This window comes from Capsicum annuum, chromosome 7, assembly GCF_002878395.1.
Source record: "Capsicum annuum cultivar UCD-10X-F1 chromosome 7, UCD10Xv1.1, whole genome shotgun sequence".
Taxonomy (NCBI): domain Eukaryota; kingdom Viridiplantae; phylum Streptophyta; class Magnoliopsida; order Solanales; family Solanaceae; genus Capsicum; species Capsicum annuum.
Window position 1 is genome coordinate 223,675,630 of NC_061117.1, and position 18,434 is coordinate 223,694,063.

Consider the following 18,434-nt stretch of genomic DNA (forward strand, 5'->3'; position numbering starts at 1 on the left):
GCGGAGATGTGGAGGCGGGAAATGGTGGTTGAAATAGAGAAGAAAGATGATATCAAGGGATCAAAGAGGGTGGTGGCTGAGGGAGTAAGAAAATCATTACGTTTAGGGGTTGTTTTGGGGTAAGTATAAAATAATCTATGGTGGGTGGAGATGTGGAGGCGGGCAATGGTGGTTGAAAGAGAGAAGAAAGAGGATATTCAAGGTATCAGACAGGCTGGCGGCTGAGGGAGTAAGAAAATTATTAGGTTTAGGGGTTGTTTTGGTGTTAGTATTAAATAACCGATGGTGGGTGGAGATGTGGAGACGGACGATGGTGGTTGGATTAGCGAAGAAAAAGGAGAAAATTATATATTTATTTTCTTATAAATATATATCTTGCACTATTTATTTTGATACATTAGATATTTTATCTGTCATATGTCAGCTAAAATTTATAGTGATATATTTAATCGTGCTGACCGTAGACCAATTACATGAAATACTATATTATAGCAATATGCTACATTAAAACTTCCTTGGAATTTTGGAAGGAGTTTTTTTTTTTTAATTCTACAAATTTCTTAGTAGTTAATATTAAATGTTAAACAACTCCAACACTAATACAATTAAGGAAAAACTACGTGACAAAACAAATTAAGGCTATAGTTTATTAGAAATAGCAGTAATTCAAACATTATATAACATGGTGATAGTTTGAGCTTTTAATAACAAATATGTAGGGAATATACATATTATTCAGGTGGATATAATTAGCTAGAGATAAAGTATGTACACGAATATAATGCATTTCATTATTATCAATTCGTGAAAATACAATATATTTCGCTATAAAGATATTGTATATCTGTAGATCATTTATTATGTGCGCGGATATAATGTGTTTCACTATTATTATGCAAGTGGATATATTTCAGTTGCTCACAAATATAAATTATTGTTGCATTTCGTAAACTATAGCTATGAACGAAAAATTAAGACTACCAAAAATAGATTATTAATTTTTTGCGCTTTTAATTCTTGAGATGATAAGGCAGAAGGAAACCAACAAAAACAAACCCAATATATTCCCACATAATGGATTTAGAGAGGTTAAAATGTACGCAGTGCATACCACTACCTTCGAATAAGTAGAGAGGCTGTTTCCGATAAACCCCCACTTAGGATAATAAGGGAGAAGGGGAAAGAAAAAGGAGAAATTTTACTATAGTTAGTAATTCTTTTTGTCATGTTCAAAAAAATGAGGCAATTAATGCAGCTATATAATTCTTTTCCACCAAAATAATTTTTGAGAGTGAAAGATTATTTTTTTTCTCCCCATCTCATTTTATGTGACACTTTTCGTTTTTCGAGAGTCAAATAGTTTAAGTTTAATTGTGAATTTGGACATAAAATTTTTAATTTTTTTGAAATTATCTAAAATATATATGAGAAAATACCGATCAAAGATAAACTTAATTGTTTGTTCTCAAACTCTAAAAGTGCCACATAAATTGTAACAGAGGAAGGAGTATAAAACAAGAACCTTTAAGTCAAGTCATGATATGAGTCCAAAGTCAAATTCATTTTTTAAAGGGAAAATGTTCTGTTTTCATCCTGAACTATACACGAAATTGTTGAGGATACCCGAACTTTAGGAGGGTGCTATTACCTCTGGACTAATTAACATCGTATTTTTGGCAACCTTACGTAGGGACACGTATGTGCCACGTAGGCACTAAGGTTGCCAAAAATACGGTTTTAATTAGTGCAGGAGGTAATAGGACCCTCCTAAAATTCGGATGTGTCTCAACAATTTCGTGTGTAGTTCAGGATGGAAACAGAACATTTTCTCCTTTTTGTTTTTAAATAACACTCTTCTGTTATATGACTGAAATTGTGGCTTACAACTTATGTCCCTTTGCTGGTTTGTTTTCCACTTTTGGCATGTCCAGATAAAAGCTACAAATGCACCAATATTTAAAAATAGAATTTTGATACTGACCCTATTTTCTTGTTTTCCATAATACTGCAAAAAATAGTACAAGCCTGATAAAAATCAGAAACTTTGACCCATCCATTTTCATGCAAATATTTTATTGGTACATCACACAGACATAAAAACTTTCTGAGCAATTGAAAATTAGAGGATTGTCTTCTATTCTGATTTTGTATCATTATTTCACTAGTGAATGACTTATGGTTAAAGAAAAAAAATCAATCAATCGATAAGTTGAATCGATAATTCATAAAATTAAACCGAACCAGTTGATGTGCCCCTAAAATCAGGTGAACCTAAGAATAAACTTCGTTACTAACATACTGATTCCATTTTAAAGAGTAAAACATCTAGTACCCCTTGACACACTCCAACTTTGCTATAACACACTCCAACTTCATAGGAATTCTATTACCCCCGAACTGAATTTTAGTGTATTTTTGTCAACCTTTTTAGTTGATGTGACACTTTTTGTTAACCTTTTTAATTGATGTGGCACCTTTAACATGGACTTTATATAATAAAGGTTCCACGTCAGCAAAAAAAAAATGACAAAAATACGCTAAAATTATCTAAGTTACTGAATGCTTCTCTCCACTTCAAATTATCTAAGTTACCATATTGCAACTATTTTATTACAAAAGTAGAAAAAACATGAGTCAAAGTCAAGACAACTTCATGTGTTAATAACTTTACTCCTTCCGTCTTTTTCTTTTTAGTGCATCCCAGAAAGATTGACATCTTTCCTTATTTGATAACTATTTAATGGTACCATCCCGATTTTGTTCTTATTAGGTCCCACTTAACAAGAAAAGTTAATCAAAAAATAGTATGAAAATGACGTTTCTCTTATTTCTTAAACTCTTCGTCTTGTCAAATAGTATCACATAAATTGAGACGAGTGAGTAACACTTTTCTGTTATAAAATAACATGTGGCTTACTGTGTTCCTTTGCTTGTTTAATTTCCACTTTTGGCAATGTCCAGCTAAAAGTAACAGATGCACCAACATGATTCTTTGCTCACAACTGATCACATTTGATTGTATTCCATAGTAGTGAAAAAAAATAATACAATCTTAAAAGAACTAGAAACTTTGTCTCATACATTTTCAGACCAAAAACATTTGTTTTTTTTTGGGACAATGTTTCAATACAGCTATCTGTTGGAACCTTGAAGTTTTGATGAATGACAATATGAATGAAACAAGTTGATATGAGTTAATTCAATGCAACTGGAAACTTCAACTTACTGATCACATGGGGAATAGAACAAGTTGAATTTGATTCAAACACTTGATGATGATAAGGAAAAACAAGTTGAGTTGAAAAAGGAGTCCTATGTGTGGGAGGAGAACGATTCTGATAAATTAATATGTGCTGATTTAAAGAATTGGAATTTGACTACAACACCAAGGAGACAGGAGTTGGAATTGAAGAAGGAGTATCACTTGAGGTAAAACTCTATGCAATGAGAGTTTTGATTAGAGGAGGAGTTTGAAATAAAGAATGACTCTTTGGAGAGCTGTGCTTAAATAGAAGATGCAGCAGTCAGAATAATTCACGCACTTAAAAAAGCAGAAAAGATCAATCGACAGATTGACTTCACGAAGTGCTACTCAATCACTGAAGAAACACATTGAAGAACATGGTCCTCAGTACAAAATCCAGCTAAGAGTTTTAGCGTTGATTTTTAGAGTTGTTCATTGTGTTTGAGCTATTCATGTAATATTAGTTTCAGTGTATCATAAACTGAATTAGGAGCTAGTCTTCGAGTTGGGGAAAACTCAGAGACTTTGGGAACACATACCTTGGGAGGTGTGTGTAGTTAGGAATTAGAGTTTATAATTCCTAGTTGTTGAGTTATAGGGATTAGAGTTTATAATTCCTAGTTGTTGAGTTATAGGAATTAGAGTTTATAATTCCTATTTGTTGGTTACAAGAGTTTTGTAATCAGTCATTGTAGAGGCTCAGAGTTTTTTAGTGAAGTTTGGGTTAAATCCTGTAGAGGTGCAGGTCGTGGTTTTTTACACTTTTTGAGCCGGGTGTTTTCCACGTAAAAATCATTGTGTTCTTTACTTTTTGTTTACTGCTTCCTTGAAACAAGTCAGTGGAACACGTCAGGCAGCACGTTCCATCGATAAGCAAAAGTTAGGCGAAAATAAGAAAATCAGTAGAGCACGAATTCTTAGCAAGTGGTATCAGAGGGGGTTATCTTGTGAAGGCTAACACCTTAAGATAAGATACAAGATGAATTCTACACCACCTATTGGATACTACGAAGGACAAGACATAAATAGGCCTCAGTTATTCAAGGGACAATACTACTTAGGATGGAAAGAAAGGATGAAAGATTTCCTTCAGGCTGTGGACTACGAACTATGGAATATAATTTTCGACGGACCTCAATACCTCATGAAGAAGGATGTTGAAAAGAAGGAAGTATTAAAGGATAAAAACGAGTATGATGAGGCTGACTTTAAGATGCTTGGAAAGAATGCTAAAGCCAAGTATATTCTTACTTGTGGACTTGGAATAGATGAATACAATAGGATCTCAGGTTGTACCTCCGCAAAACAAATTTGGGATACTCTTGTGGATAGATATGAGAAGAATATGGAGAACTTAAAAAAGAACGAGGGAACCAAGGATAAGTTACTAGCATTAAAGACGTCTGACAAAGAAGAATCAGATATGGATGATAAAAAGCTTGTCAAGAACTTTAAAAAACAATTTAAGAAAGACAAGTGTCAGGACAAGAAAGGAACAAGTAGAAGGTGTTGTTTCAATGATAAGTCTCAAGGTGGTTGCTTCAAGTGTGAGAAAATAGATCACATGATCAAAGATTGTCCAGTCTGGGAAATAGGATAGAGAAAGAAAATGGCTGAAAAGGAATTGAAAGAAAATACCAAAAAAAGGGAGGAATATGCAATGGTAGCAGCTTGGGGATTTGACTCAGATGATGATGAAGTTGATGAAGCAACACTCATGGTTCTTGGAGATTCAGGCTTGGAGGAAGAAGATGATGCTTCAGAGGTAAGTATACTTGAACTTAAAGAAAAGTTGCATTTGTTTTCTAAAACAAAACTTATTTCATTAATGAGTGCACTAATTGATGACTTTCAAGAATCAACTTCTGATAGGGATGAGCTGTTCAACAGTCTTGCAAGCATCAAATTTGATTTTATTGATTTAGAAGCTTGCAAGAACATTGTCGAACAGGAAAACTGCACTCTCAAGAAACAGGTTGAGCAATTTGATTCTTCAAACAATGATCTTAAGTCTGAAGTTCTAAAATTGACATTCTCTGAAAAGGAAAAAAAGGCCATGAGTAAAGATCAAGAAAATGTTGAACTTGATCTAGTTAGATATAAACAAGAATGTCATGATCTAACTGAAAAAATGAATAAGTTGAGTCAAGAAGTTTCTAAACTAAAACTAGATCTTGAAAGGGCAAATAGATGGACAAACTCCTCAAGAATTGTTCACAAATTGGGGGAAAGAAATTACAGTGAAAAGGCAGGATTAGGATTCCACAAAAATTTTGATGTTCCTAAAGATTTATGTTATATTTGTGGTAACCTTAGACATCCAACCACTGAATATTCAGTTTCTGCCAAAAACAGATCTAGCAGTCTAAATCTGGCAAATAAACTATCTCAGACCAAGAAAAGGATAAGTAAACCTGGTCAGAGAAGCAGGTCACGTAACCTGTTTCCTGCATGGGCTAGAAGAAATCTGATTCATCCATTTACTCATAAGAAAGGACCCAAGCTTATCTGGGTGCCTAAATTTAACCCCTAATTTATTTTGCAGGTGAGAGTGAAAGGAGGCAAGCAAAATTTGTACATGGGTAAGGCTTGCTCAAGGCATAAGACTAGAAGAAAATAAAATTTCTTTCACTCACCACATTTAAAAGGGGAATGGATCATTTGAAAGATGGCCAGATTTGTAGTGCTCGTGTAAGGGGGAAGCAAGGGAGGTTTAAAAAAATGAAAAAAGAGGATGACTGTGAAACTGATGTGCATGCACAGGAACATGTTGTACCACCTGGTTCAACTGTTGTACAGACTGAGGGCATATTGACAGGGGGAACATGTTGTACCACCTGGTTCAACTGTTGTACAGACTGAGGGCATATTGATAGAGGGAACAACAAATAAAGAAATGGATGCATCAATAAAACCAACACAAGTTGCTGATAATTATGTTAGTAGTTCATAAAAATTGGTGTTGTCAAAAGAATCTTGAGATATCTCATGGGAATCAATGGCTTGAGACTATGATATCCAAAGGAAAACAATTTCACTCTTGGGGGCTATAAAAATGTTGACTATGTGGGTTACTTAATTGACTGGAGAAGCACCAAAGGCACTAAGTAGAGAGCATTTTGAAAGGAATAGGTTAGACTTGGGGATGATTAAAATTGCATGAACTCCCCTCAATGATTGACTAGAATAATCATTTTTTTTTAATCTTATTAGCTAAAAAGCTATTCTATTTAGTCTTGCACATTTAGTTGTGTGTCCCAATTCCAGATTTTTGACCTTTTTAACCTAATTTTGTATTAGATTGTGCAGAAAAATAGGTACAAGCAAGCAATTGTGACCACAAAGTTTTTCTTATCAGGTATGTTCTACACTGACATAAGCATAGGCTATCTAAGTTGAAACAGTTGAGCACACCTGTTCAATTCTACATACTTCATCCTCTCATTGTCTAATAAAGCTAATGAATTATTGACCAAACTTTCTTTGATTCTCTCCAAATGGGTGTGCACAAGTGTGTTAATCCTATACCAGAAATTCCTTTTCTTTCTCAACCAAAATATCAGTTGTGTACCATGAATTTGCCAAGCTTGATCATCAATCACATGCAACATATGTTTCTGAAGAACGAAAAGGGCCATGCTTTCTCTTTTAGTTCCTAATTGATAATTTTTTTTGGGCTTCTCAGTCCTGAATCAGGTTTGACTTATAAATAAAAAAGATGTTCTTGAATAGATGAATCATGTTGCTCTACCCGTTTCAATAAGGAGGGCTACGACTCATTTGAGAAAAAAAATCTAAACTAAAAGCTGCATAAGACAGTCATGAAGTTGAATAAGAGGTCTTTAAGGTTAGGATCATGACTTTGAAGCTTGACCTTGATTGATAGAGGGATGAAAATGTTGAATTCATTCATCAATTGACACATTTGATATCACCTGTTCCACCATCCTCAGCAGCTCCTCACTATTTGTATCCTTAGCCATGTCCCACTTTTATATCGAATTTTTTTAATGCTCAATTGTTTTGCTTTGTTCAGTACTAGCTTAGGTTTAATGTGGAACATGCTCTGTCAGTTAAATGAAATGGTTATCTTTTCTAAATTGACTTACATTTTTGCTCTCTTTAATATATTACTAGGTTGGTTAAAGTCTTTGTCTGATTGTTTTGGTGATAGCCCCAGTGGCCATGAATAGCATAACAAATCACTTTGGCTAGTATATTATTGCATTGAAATGATTTTTCGATGATGCCAAAAGGGGGAAGATAAGAGGGTTATGTAATGTTTATAACCCATTGACTAACTTGTTTCATTCTAGTGTTTTATACTTTAGTGCCTACAGGTGAAGATATTTGAATGCACAAAGACAAGAGGTTTGTCATCATAAAAAATGGAGAATTTGTTGGAACCTTGAAGTTTTGATGAATGACAATATGAATGAAACAAGTTGATATGAGTTAATTCAATGCAACTAGAAACTTTAACTTACTGATCATATGGGGAATAGAATAAGTTGAATTTGCTTCAAACACTTGATGATAAGGGAAAACAAGTTGAGTTGAAAAAGGAGTCCTATGTGTGGGAGGAGAACGATTCTGATAAATTAATATGTGCTTATTTAAAGAATTGGAATTTGACTACAACACCAAGGAGACAAGAGTTGGAATTGAAGAAGGAATCTCACTTGAAGTAAAACTCTATGCAATGAGAGTTTTGATTAGAGGAGGAGTTTGAAATAAAGAATGACTCTTTGGAGAGCTATGCTTAAATAAAAGATGCAGCAGTCAGAATAATTCATGCACTTAAAAAAGTAGAAAAGCTCAATCGACAGATTGACTTCACGAAGTGCTACTCAATCACTGAAGAAACACATTGAAGAACCTGGTCCTCAGTACAGAATCCAGCTAAGAGTTTTAGCGTTGATTTTTAGAGTTGTTCATTGTGTTTGACCTATTTATGTAATATTAATTTCAGTGTGTTATAAACTGAATTAGGAGCTAGTATTCGAGTTGGATAAAACTCAGAGACTTTGGGAACACATACCTTGGGAGGTGTGTGTAGTTAGGAATTAGAGTTTATAATTCCTAGTTGTTGAGTTATAGGGATTAGAGTTTATAATTCCTATTTGTTGGTTACAAGAGTTTTGTAATCAGTCGTTGTTGAGGCTCAGAGTTTTTTAGTGAAGTTGGGGTTAAATCCTGTAGAGGTGCAGGTCGTGGTTTTTTACACCTTTTGAGCCGGGTGTTTTCCACGTAAAAATCATTGTGTTCTTTACTTTCTGTTTACTGCTTCCTTGAAACACGTCAGGCAACACGTTCCATCGATAAGCAAAAGTTAGGCGAAAATAAGAAAATCAGTTGGGCACGAATTCTTAACACTATCTTTTCTTATTTGGGTTGTTTTGTTTTACTACATTCTTGAAAACAGAAAGAATTTTTTTTTTCAAGAACTTGATACTTGTCAAGAATGGTGGATGCTTTAGATGATTCAAACATCATGGAAGAAAGAGAGGAGCTAATGGTTTCACTTGTTGATGAACAAGTAAAACCCATTTTTAGAGTTGCCCATTTTTTTAAACCAACAATACCCTCTACCAAGAAACTCCCTTTTCTCCCTTCAAGATCCAAACTTTCTTCTTGTTCTTCACTAAAGGTTAAGTTTAGGGGTGGTCCTTCATACATGAGGGGATGGTCTAAATGGGTGAGTGAGTTAAAGCCTTTACACCAAGAGGTATGGAAGAAAGCTGGAGTCTTTGAAGCTATTATAGCTTCAACATTCAAGATTTATAGGCACAATGATTTGATTTTTGCTTTAACTGAGAGATGGTGTATGGAGACTAATACATTCATTTTTCCATGGGGAGAAGGGACTGTTTCTTTGTAGGATATAGTAGTTTTGGGTGGTTATTCTGTTTTGGGACAATGTGTGTTGGAACCTGTTAAGAACAATGATTCTGTTGAAGTTGAAAAAAATCTTTGTGAGGCTTACAAAGTTGTTAAGGAGAGTGATAAGAACGTATCTCCCCATCCCTGGATGGAACATTTTGCAGGAAGAGGTGACAATTTGGAGCATGTTGCATTTTTGACCCTTTGGTTGTCAAGGTATGTGCTTCCTTGTAGAATTTATCAGTGTGTTGACAGAGCTCTTTTCCCTATTGCAATTTTTCTATCTCAAGGAGTTCCAATAGCACTTTCCCCTGCTGTTCTTGCTAGTATTAATAGGGATCTCAACTTGCTTAAACAGCTGATTGTATCTTCGTCTAAGAACGCTGAAAAAAGTAGTTATTCTAGATGTGTAGAAGATGATTCGGATCTTATCCTTCGTGCTCCACTTCATTTTGTTCAGCTATGGGCTTGGGAGAGATTTACCAGTTTGCAGCCTAAGCCTAGTACTGTCATCTACACCGGGGAGCCAAGGGTAGCTAGATGGCATAAGGTGAAAAAGCTAAATTGTGTGGATCCGAGGAGCGAAATAGATTCTGCATCAGAACATTTTCTGTGGCGTCCTTATGCTGTTGATATTGTGAAGAATTGGGACATCAACAAATTTTACAAGGAAAGAGATGAATATGTGGTGGTTGGACAAAAGATGGGAAGTGAAATCTTGATTTTTGCTCGACTTGTTCGAGCTTCTGAACTGTTGGAATGGATTGTGTTGAACAGTATAATCCACATAGAGTATCAATGCAGTTCGGATTTGATCAAGATGCGCCCGGTTGTGTGAATCTTGCTGGTGATCATACCCCAAAAATTGCTTGGACCAATTATAACAGACCAATTAAAGATGTCAAGCTCTATATACCTTCTAGGTTCATAGAGTCAGATGTCAGCAGACGATACTTGGATTGGTGGAAGGACCAAAATGTTGCACCTGAGGATGCAGATCAGCATGTAGTAAAGGGAAAGCTGTCTAGAACTCATGATAAGATGAACGCCTTTGTATCCTGTGAATTTTTGCAGAAATGTGATAAGGTTAGAGAAGATGGTAATAGTCCAGATTGTGAAATGAGAGTTTTAGAATCATCAGATGACGACGACAATATACTGATTGCAGAATCTTTATGCAGGAGGAAGCTCATGAAGAAAGAAATTACTATACCTAGCAACCAAAGCCAAGCTTCTTCAACTTCTAATGTTGGAACTGCCAGAGAAAGGGAGACTCTAACGGAATCCAATCCAATAAGCGAAAACACTGACGGTTCAAATGGAAAGCCAGATGAAGATGGAGATGGGCCATATGCAGTTAAGGAAATGGTGCCACTAGAGAGGAAGAATAACAATGACAAAGGTAGCTGCAAGCTCAACTTGCCTGATAGAATCGAACATGCATGTGATGGTCCCAATGCAGAATTTTTGAGTACTAGTCCTGCTAAAACTTTGCAAAAGAGCAAAGCTTCAGCCGAAGCACCAAAGGTGACAGCAATCTGTACCAGCACAACTGATGGAAACATTAACAAGCATGAGAAAGGGAGCAGGCGATTTGGAATGATCGATATTCATAAACTTGAGATGAGGATCAGAAACCTTGAAAACATCAATTCCAAGATTTAGGACAAGGTGAAAACAAGATAAAGCTAAACTATATTTCTGATGCTTCTCTAGCTAAGTCTTTTGTTTGTGTCTGTTGTGAACGCAATGTTAAGGTTACAGTGTCCTCCTGCGAGTTCATCTGTCACAATTTTGTTTCCATTTGAAATTCAAATCCTGCTATATTACTAGTGGCTCAACTTGCTATGATCGTGAAGGTCAAGTAATTAGTTTAATCGCAAGGAACTCTCCCAAGAACCAACTTAATTTGTCGAATAGTACAACTCATGTGAATAATGCGCACATCTCCTAGCCAGCAGATGAGATAATATTGAATTCTGGCCTTGTCTCAAAGTGTACTTATTGCAGACAGCCTCGACCAAAAAAAAAAAACACTTTATGTATGGAGCTACTTTGCAGGATCATTTGGCATAGCCTGAGAATTTAAATGGAGAAACATGGTCGTTCGAATTCATATAGCCGACTCCAACTTGTTTGAAATTGAGTCAGAGATTAAAATGCTCCATTTCAAGATTCACTCATAAAATTATTTTCCACTTGAAGATATTCTTGATAGGTGATTTTGGAATATGGAAGAAACCATTACATAATATAATTCAGTGAAAAATCCAATCGGGCTTGCCTGACGCGACGCCCTATCTTTGGCCTAGGTGGAGAGGAGGACCATTCGACAACCATAACAGTTGTAATGCAACTAGGACGACTGTAGATAGAGTAATTGTTAATGAAAAGATTGCAGACTATTTGTGCCAAGAATTAGTGTTGATTATAGGAGAAACAGTAAACAGGAGCATACTACTCCAACACAATTTTTATTTTTGATTTAGCTATCCGATATCCCTAACACACTGGCTAAACGGATCTGGATTCACGCCAGCTAGTTGCACTAAGGCGGGATAAAACACTACTTACCAAGAAGGTTCCATCTATATTTTCAGGACTTGAACTCGAGACTCTAGTTAAGGATAGCGGATAAGTTCCAACCTTCCTAGTAATACGCTCCTCAACGGTCACTCATCCTACACTTGGGATCTTTTGAAAGCACACATGAAGAATCTAACCAACTTGTAAGGACTAAGCTTGTTCACACACTTTAATCCTCATAACACACTTTTAAGTTAAAATCAATGCCCTCCCTACAGTAGTAAAACAATTTTTTACACACATGTTTTTTAAAAAAAAGTTAAAATCGTGAATCCACAAGTATAGGCAATAAATGAGCGGGTTGGGCTGAATTATAATTAAACGAGCAATTTATTTGTAAAAAAAAAAAGAAGAATTCCTACGTTACATGCAAAAATGAGTTTCTAATATGATGATCTACTGGAATTCATAAGGCATGTCATGTAGAGGCATTGTATATTATAGGGTATACCATTATTGTAGAACTTGTACCAATTCCATTATTCGCTAACCAGTTTTCTGCCTCAATCTTCATAGAATAATCTGCATCGTCAAATTGATAATCATCAATAGTAAGAGGTTGAATCTCCATCTTCGCGCCCATTGAAATCACACCACTTGGAATATTTTCTTGAAAAAAGTTCTTGTAGTTGATAGAAGGCCACGGATAAGTAGTTTGGTTCATCAAGTTGTAGTAGTTGTTGTTCATGAGCTCGGTGTAGTCCTGTATTTCTTGATGCGAAAGTAACGAGGAGCTTCCAATATTCGCGCTCTTCAAGAATTCGACTTTTCCTTTTGCATCATCTATCCTTTTCTCAAGAACGCGAGCAAGATTTCGCAATTCTTTTTCCGATAAATAGTCGAATCTTGAATACCAAGTAGGGTACTTCTCCTCTTTGATCTCAGCTTTTTTCTTCTTTTGATTTTCAAAGAAGTTGGACAAGGACTTAGCCCTTTTGCTCCGGCCTTCGAGTGGTTGATTTTTGTAGAGATTTATTAGCTCTTCAACTTCTTTTGGATCATTCGGCCATATTTGATCGTGTTGAGGAACAACTTGATCATCAATTCCGCCGTATATGATCATGCAGGCTTTGATGCCACAAAGTATCGCTAGCTCTGAGATTTTCTTGATTAAGCTAGCCTTTCGCATCACGAAAGTTGACTTCCTATTCTTATGATCTTGAATAAGCTCCATGTTGATTTTTGCTCTTCCCATATCGAGGATTTTGGTGGGATGGACCAAGGCCCAAACCCACCACTCTTAACCAGAACAAGTCTAATTCTCCAAGAAGAAGGAGAGAGTGCGTCCCACCCCCTACAAATCCCCCAATTTATAGATTTCCAAATAGTAGAATAACTTCTCCCACTAGTAGTAGAATAACTTCTCCCAGTAGTACAAGGACAATAAATTTTTCTTTTCCAAATTTATTAGGACAATGATTTATTTTTATTTTTTTAAAAAACTAATAGGACAATGATTTATTTTTTTCTTTTTTAGAAAAACCAATAGGATTATTTATGGTCACAGGGGTGGCTCTAGTAAATTTGCTTTAGGCTCCCAAAATTTTGAGGTCCAAAAAATTTAATATAAATTTTATGATTTTAATTTCACTCCAAATAATATTAAAGATTGAAAAATATAAAAGGTACAACTTTAAACTAATGAAAAAAGAAAGAACAACTATCTATTGTTTATTAAAAACTAGTCAAGTATACGTGTTTTGCACGCGTGTCTCGTGTTGATAAATATAATTATATATAAAGGAATAAAATTATTAAAAAATAGCAATTAAGTTGCAATAAATGTTGTATCTATTTAAAAGATATAATTTGACACTAAAAGTGTTTCATCTTAATCAATAAAACTATACATAAAATAAAAAATTTAATGAATTAAAAATTTTTTGCTCATCAAAGAAAAAGATTTAGAGGAAAATTAAGCCACAAAGGAGCATTGTTGTACATATACGTCATATTAAATTAAAATGTAAATATTATTAGTAATCTACGAACCAATTTTGGGTTGAGACTAATATTCATAATATAAAATATAATAGAAAGGGAGAGAAAAATCATAAAACAAAGAAAACACAAATTAAAAAAATACTTTGTAAGAATATATTATTATCTTTTGATTTTGTACAACAACACTCCTTTACCTTGCTACAGCTAATGATCGTACATGGACAAACTTTTTACTTTCTTCAATTACTCAAAATCAATATTGTATATTTCCTTAATAAAAGAACGTACATAATTAAATTTAAATATTTAATGATACACTTACAATAACATCATGATGCATATAAAAAGCATTTAACCTTAATTTCTTTGTGACTAATCAATTGACCCACATATGATTGATCAAAAAAATTATTCCTCCTAAATAATAAATGTAGATAGATCATCTAACTTTCAAAAATAATAAATCATATGTAACATTAAACCATCAGCAGCGGGTTTTTTCACTGATACACCATACTGGCTGATTCATGCTAAAGGGGAATTTACTGTTAAATCAGCATGGGAGTATGTGCGATACAAAGAGGAGAATAATAGAATTTATAAAGGGATGTGGATTCAAGTACTCCCTTTCAAAATATCTCTTTTGATGTGGAGATTATGGAAATTTAAGATTGCAGTGGATGATAGGGTGCGGAGATGGGGATTTGAAGGACCCTCGAGATGTTGGTGCTGTCATAACCCCCATCAGGAGACCATGACTCATGTCTTCCTGAAAAGTTATACCGCTAACGGGACTTGGTCCTACTTGTGTTCCTTTGCAGGTCTGAATATAGCAGGACTTTCACTGAGACAAGTTATTAATTAATGTTTTGGAGGGGAGCACAAGTTAAAAGCCAGCTCAAACCTTACTGTAAGGCACTACCAAGCATTATAGTTTGGGAATTGTGGAGAAGAAGGAACAAGAGTAAGCATGATGGCAAGACTACAAGCATCCAGAGGGTCATTCACAATGTGATGCATACATTACATATGCTTCTGAAGGTCAGAAATCCAAAATGTAAATTTAAAGGAAGCTGGCCAGATGTATTACAGCAATAGGAAAGTTACAGAGTAGGTATAAGGATAAAAAGGGTCATACGGGAACTAATTTCCCCCGAGAGGTTGGCTGAAGTATAATACTAAAGGCTCCTCTAGGGGAAATCCGGGTTTAAGCTCCTATGCTTTTACTCTCAGGGATGAAGATGGAGATCTAGTTTATGCTGAAGCAGCTAATATAGAAGATACAACAAACACAATGGCGGAACTTTTAGCAATCTTACATGCAACTAAACATTGAAAGCACTCAGGTTTTGAGCAAGTTATTTTCCAAACAGATTCTTTATTTCTTAAGAAGGTGTCGTTAGGTGAATGGAAATGCCCATGGAACATAATTCATATTGTGGAGGAGATAAAGAATAACATTCAAGGGATACGTACAATCTTTCAGCACATATACAGGGAAGGGAACAAATTGGCAGATTACTTAGCTAATCATGCAATAAATTCAGGAGATTGTTCATATGCAAGCTTCAACAACATGGAATCACAAGGAAGAAAGATCATTAACAGCGACAAATTACAGAGCCCATATTTAAAAGTTTCATCAATTAAGGGATGAAGGGGCAGATGAGGCGGATGCTTCAGTTTTTCAATATCTACATGTAATAAGAATAGATGGGACGGGTTTGGGGCAGAATTGGGCTGCCAGTTTCACTTTTTCTTTAGGAAAAATTACACAAATCCCATATTTAAGACACCACATTACACAATATCCCTTAATGTTTTAAAAATTACATAAAATCCCGGATTCATATTTACTAGTGATACATATGCTATATGTATCACTACTGTATACATATGTATATACTAGTGATACATATAAATATGTATCACTAGTCCATATGTATCACTGCTTAACATATGTATCACAATTCTAAATTCCGGATAAGATGTAATTAGCAAACTATCCGGGATTTTATGTAATATTGATGAAACTATCCGGGATTTATGTAAGTTACTCTTTTCTTTATTAGTTGTATAGTTGGGCCAATTGGCCCTTGTGATGCTGTTTTTTTAATTAATAAAACCAAAAATTCTCTTAAAAAAAATGAAGAAGAAGATAGAAGTTATACCTCAATTATCTTTGTTCTTTTGAAGCTTAGAGTTTGAATTGAAATTTTTATCCTTACCACATTCTTCGGGCGAGGTCACAAGTCACAGCCTATCAAACATAAATTATGATAGAATCTCAAAAATTAAGGATAGAATCTCAAAATATGACAAAGCACGTGTTAAAAATCACATATTTAGACAATCAAACCAACATTTAAAAGCAACGAACAATCAATAGCTGATAAAAAGAATTTTAAAGTGCAAAGAAAATAAAATAGAAATTAAATAGAAAAGTAAAGAGACGGATTCATACAATTACTTGGATGCTAACATTAAAAAATAAGGAAGGTGAATTAATAATTAAAAATCAATAGTATTTTTAAGTAGGTTTAAATAAAGAAAGATTAATAACCAATTTTTAATAGGACACCTAAAGTATTACAAAATAATTAAATAATAATTTAGGAAAATGGTAAATGATAGTTTTGTCTATTGTGGAGTTTTCTAATGAAGAACAAAAAGTTCAAATCACTTTTCTAAAGGTCTTCACACTTTTAATATATTATATAGGTATTTTAGAACTTTTTATCAAATCTTGATATTAATAAATAAAGTTTTTACAATAATATTCAAGGTAATGTATTGCAAACAAATGCCTAATATCTTATTAATTAAAATTAGTCATTACTTTTATAAATAATAATATTACTTTGTTCTAAGAATACTACACTAAAAAAAGTAGTACATAAGAATTAAAAAAAAAAACTCTAAATTATTGATAATACTTTTGTTATGTGCATATATTTAAGGCCTCATATTAAAATTTGGCTTTAGATCACTAATTTTATTGAGACGGAGAGAGAGTGCGTACAATGCTTTACGAATAAATAGAATAGTACCTAACTTAGAAGAACAACGTTTTCCCAGTCGTAGGACAATATATTTTTCTTTTCCAAATTTATTAGGACAATGAATTTTTTTTTTTTTTTTTTAAAACCAATAGGGATTTTGGTTACTAAAGAGGATTGATTCCCTAACGAGTAAAAGAAATTCAAAATATTGTAGGAGTAGATTATATCCATGTAAATAAATTAACGTGTTTTATAATACTAGTCTAACCGCACATGTAACACTTGATTATTTAAAATTAAATGATTTTATCGATTGCGAGATTTTAATAAAGCGTAAAAGTTCAAATCACTTTTCAAAAATCTTTCACACTTTAATATAATAATGTAAATATAAACATATACGCATATATTTTTTTCGATTTCCCATCCGATGTCCGGTGCCCGCATTAGAGCCTCGACTAATCCGGACGTACTTTCAGGGTCCATATATATTTACCACAAGAAGTTCCAAATGGTTGATTGAACATCACTTTAGCTTGTTGCCACATGCTAAAACAGACATATCAATTTGAATTATATTTGTGTTATGATTATTTTTCTTTTTGTTTATATTTAAATTCTTTCTTTATTTTTAAAGTTAAATCTTTACAAAATCATTGATTACATTTTTATTACTAAATCATTGATTACATTCTTTTTACGTACTTAAACTTTTAAAAATATGGTATTTGTTAAACTTTTCTTATTTTAGTGGTTTTATATTTATTTCTAGATTTTTCAAATCTTCTTAAAATCAAATTTAGTTGATTCGAAATCTTTAAACTAATGGAAAAAGTATTAGTTGTCATTAATTTTGATGATTTCTAATAGGGAAATGCTTTACCATAAATATATTCAATTAATTTTCTACTCTTAAATTAGTATAAAGTAGTAAAATTATGATGACTTCTAATAAGAAAAGGTTTTACTATAAATATATTATTTAAATAATTTTTAATTCTTAAATATTAAAAAAAATAGTGATAAGACAATTTTGTCTAAAGTCAAAAAATTTTAATGAAGGACAAAAAGTTCAAACAACATTTCTAATACCCTTCACACTTTTAATATATTATAGATTATAGATTATAGATATAGATATAGATAAAGATTATAGATGGGAAAAAGCTCAAATATGCCACTGAACTAACAGAAATGACTCATTTATGTCATCCGTTAAAAGTTCGGCTCATTCATGTCATCGCTGTTACAAAACTGGCTCATCCATGCCATTACTTTTAACAGGTGATTTTTAGAAAATAGCTTTGCCACGTGGCGGCATATTAGAGGTCCACATCATTTAAAAAATTTTTTTTAAACTTTTTTTTTGATGCATTAAAAAGAATCCACCCAACTTTTTGATCCATTAAAAATTAGTTTGATCTATGCTTTTAAAATTTGAGATTATTTGTAGATTGCCCCATATCAATAGTTTTTTTTTTCTTTTCTGGCTTTCACGTGTGACTCTGTTCACAATACGGATCAATAATATGATCATCTCCCTTTGAACTAAGTTTTACTTGATTAATTACTGTTAATAAGTTAATTTTGAGATTATTTGTGTATTGCCTCATATCATCCGAGTATTTAGAGTTACCAAGCTCATCGATTTTTTTTTGGTTGTATGCGGCTTAAAATTATGGTCAAATATAGTAAATTGATCCATAGACAAGCAAAGACAATAAGACAATACGTCTCATGCTGTCACGACCGGAACCGGGGCCCTGACTATGACG

At 33.7% G+C, this 18,434-nt stretch overlaps 2 protein-coding genes across 2 annotated transcripts; one reads left to right on the forward strand and one right to left on the reverse strand.

Annotated features, from left to right (window-relative positions):
• Positions 1-8,603: 8,603 nt before the first annotated feature.
• LOC107856365 (agamous-like MADS-box protein AGL82) lies at positions 8,604-13,095 on the reverse strand. The gene is made up of 3 exons (XM_047393326.1): positions 12,165-13,095; positions 10,341-10,679; positions 8,604-10,185 (listed from the first exon to the last, which is right to left on the reverse strand). Exons 1-2 carry the CDS (start codon positions 12,906-12,908, stop codon positions 10,611-10,613), a joined length of 813 nt encoding a protein of 270 aa, XP_047249282.1. The 5' UTR covers positions 12,909-13,095; the 3' UTR covers positions 8,604-10,185; positions 10,341-10,610.
• Positions 8,709-10,598, forward strand: LOC124885917. Its single transcript, XM_047394181.1, has 4 exons — positions 8,709-8,783; positions 9,126-9,863; positions 9,905-10,495; positions 10,590-10,598. The coding sequence occupies exons 1-4, from the start codon at positions 8,709-8,711 to the stop codon at positions 10,596-10,598; spliced, it is 1,413 nt and encodes a 470-aa protein (XP_047250137.1).
• Positions 13,096-18,434: the final 5,339 nt, after the last annotated feature.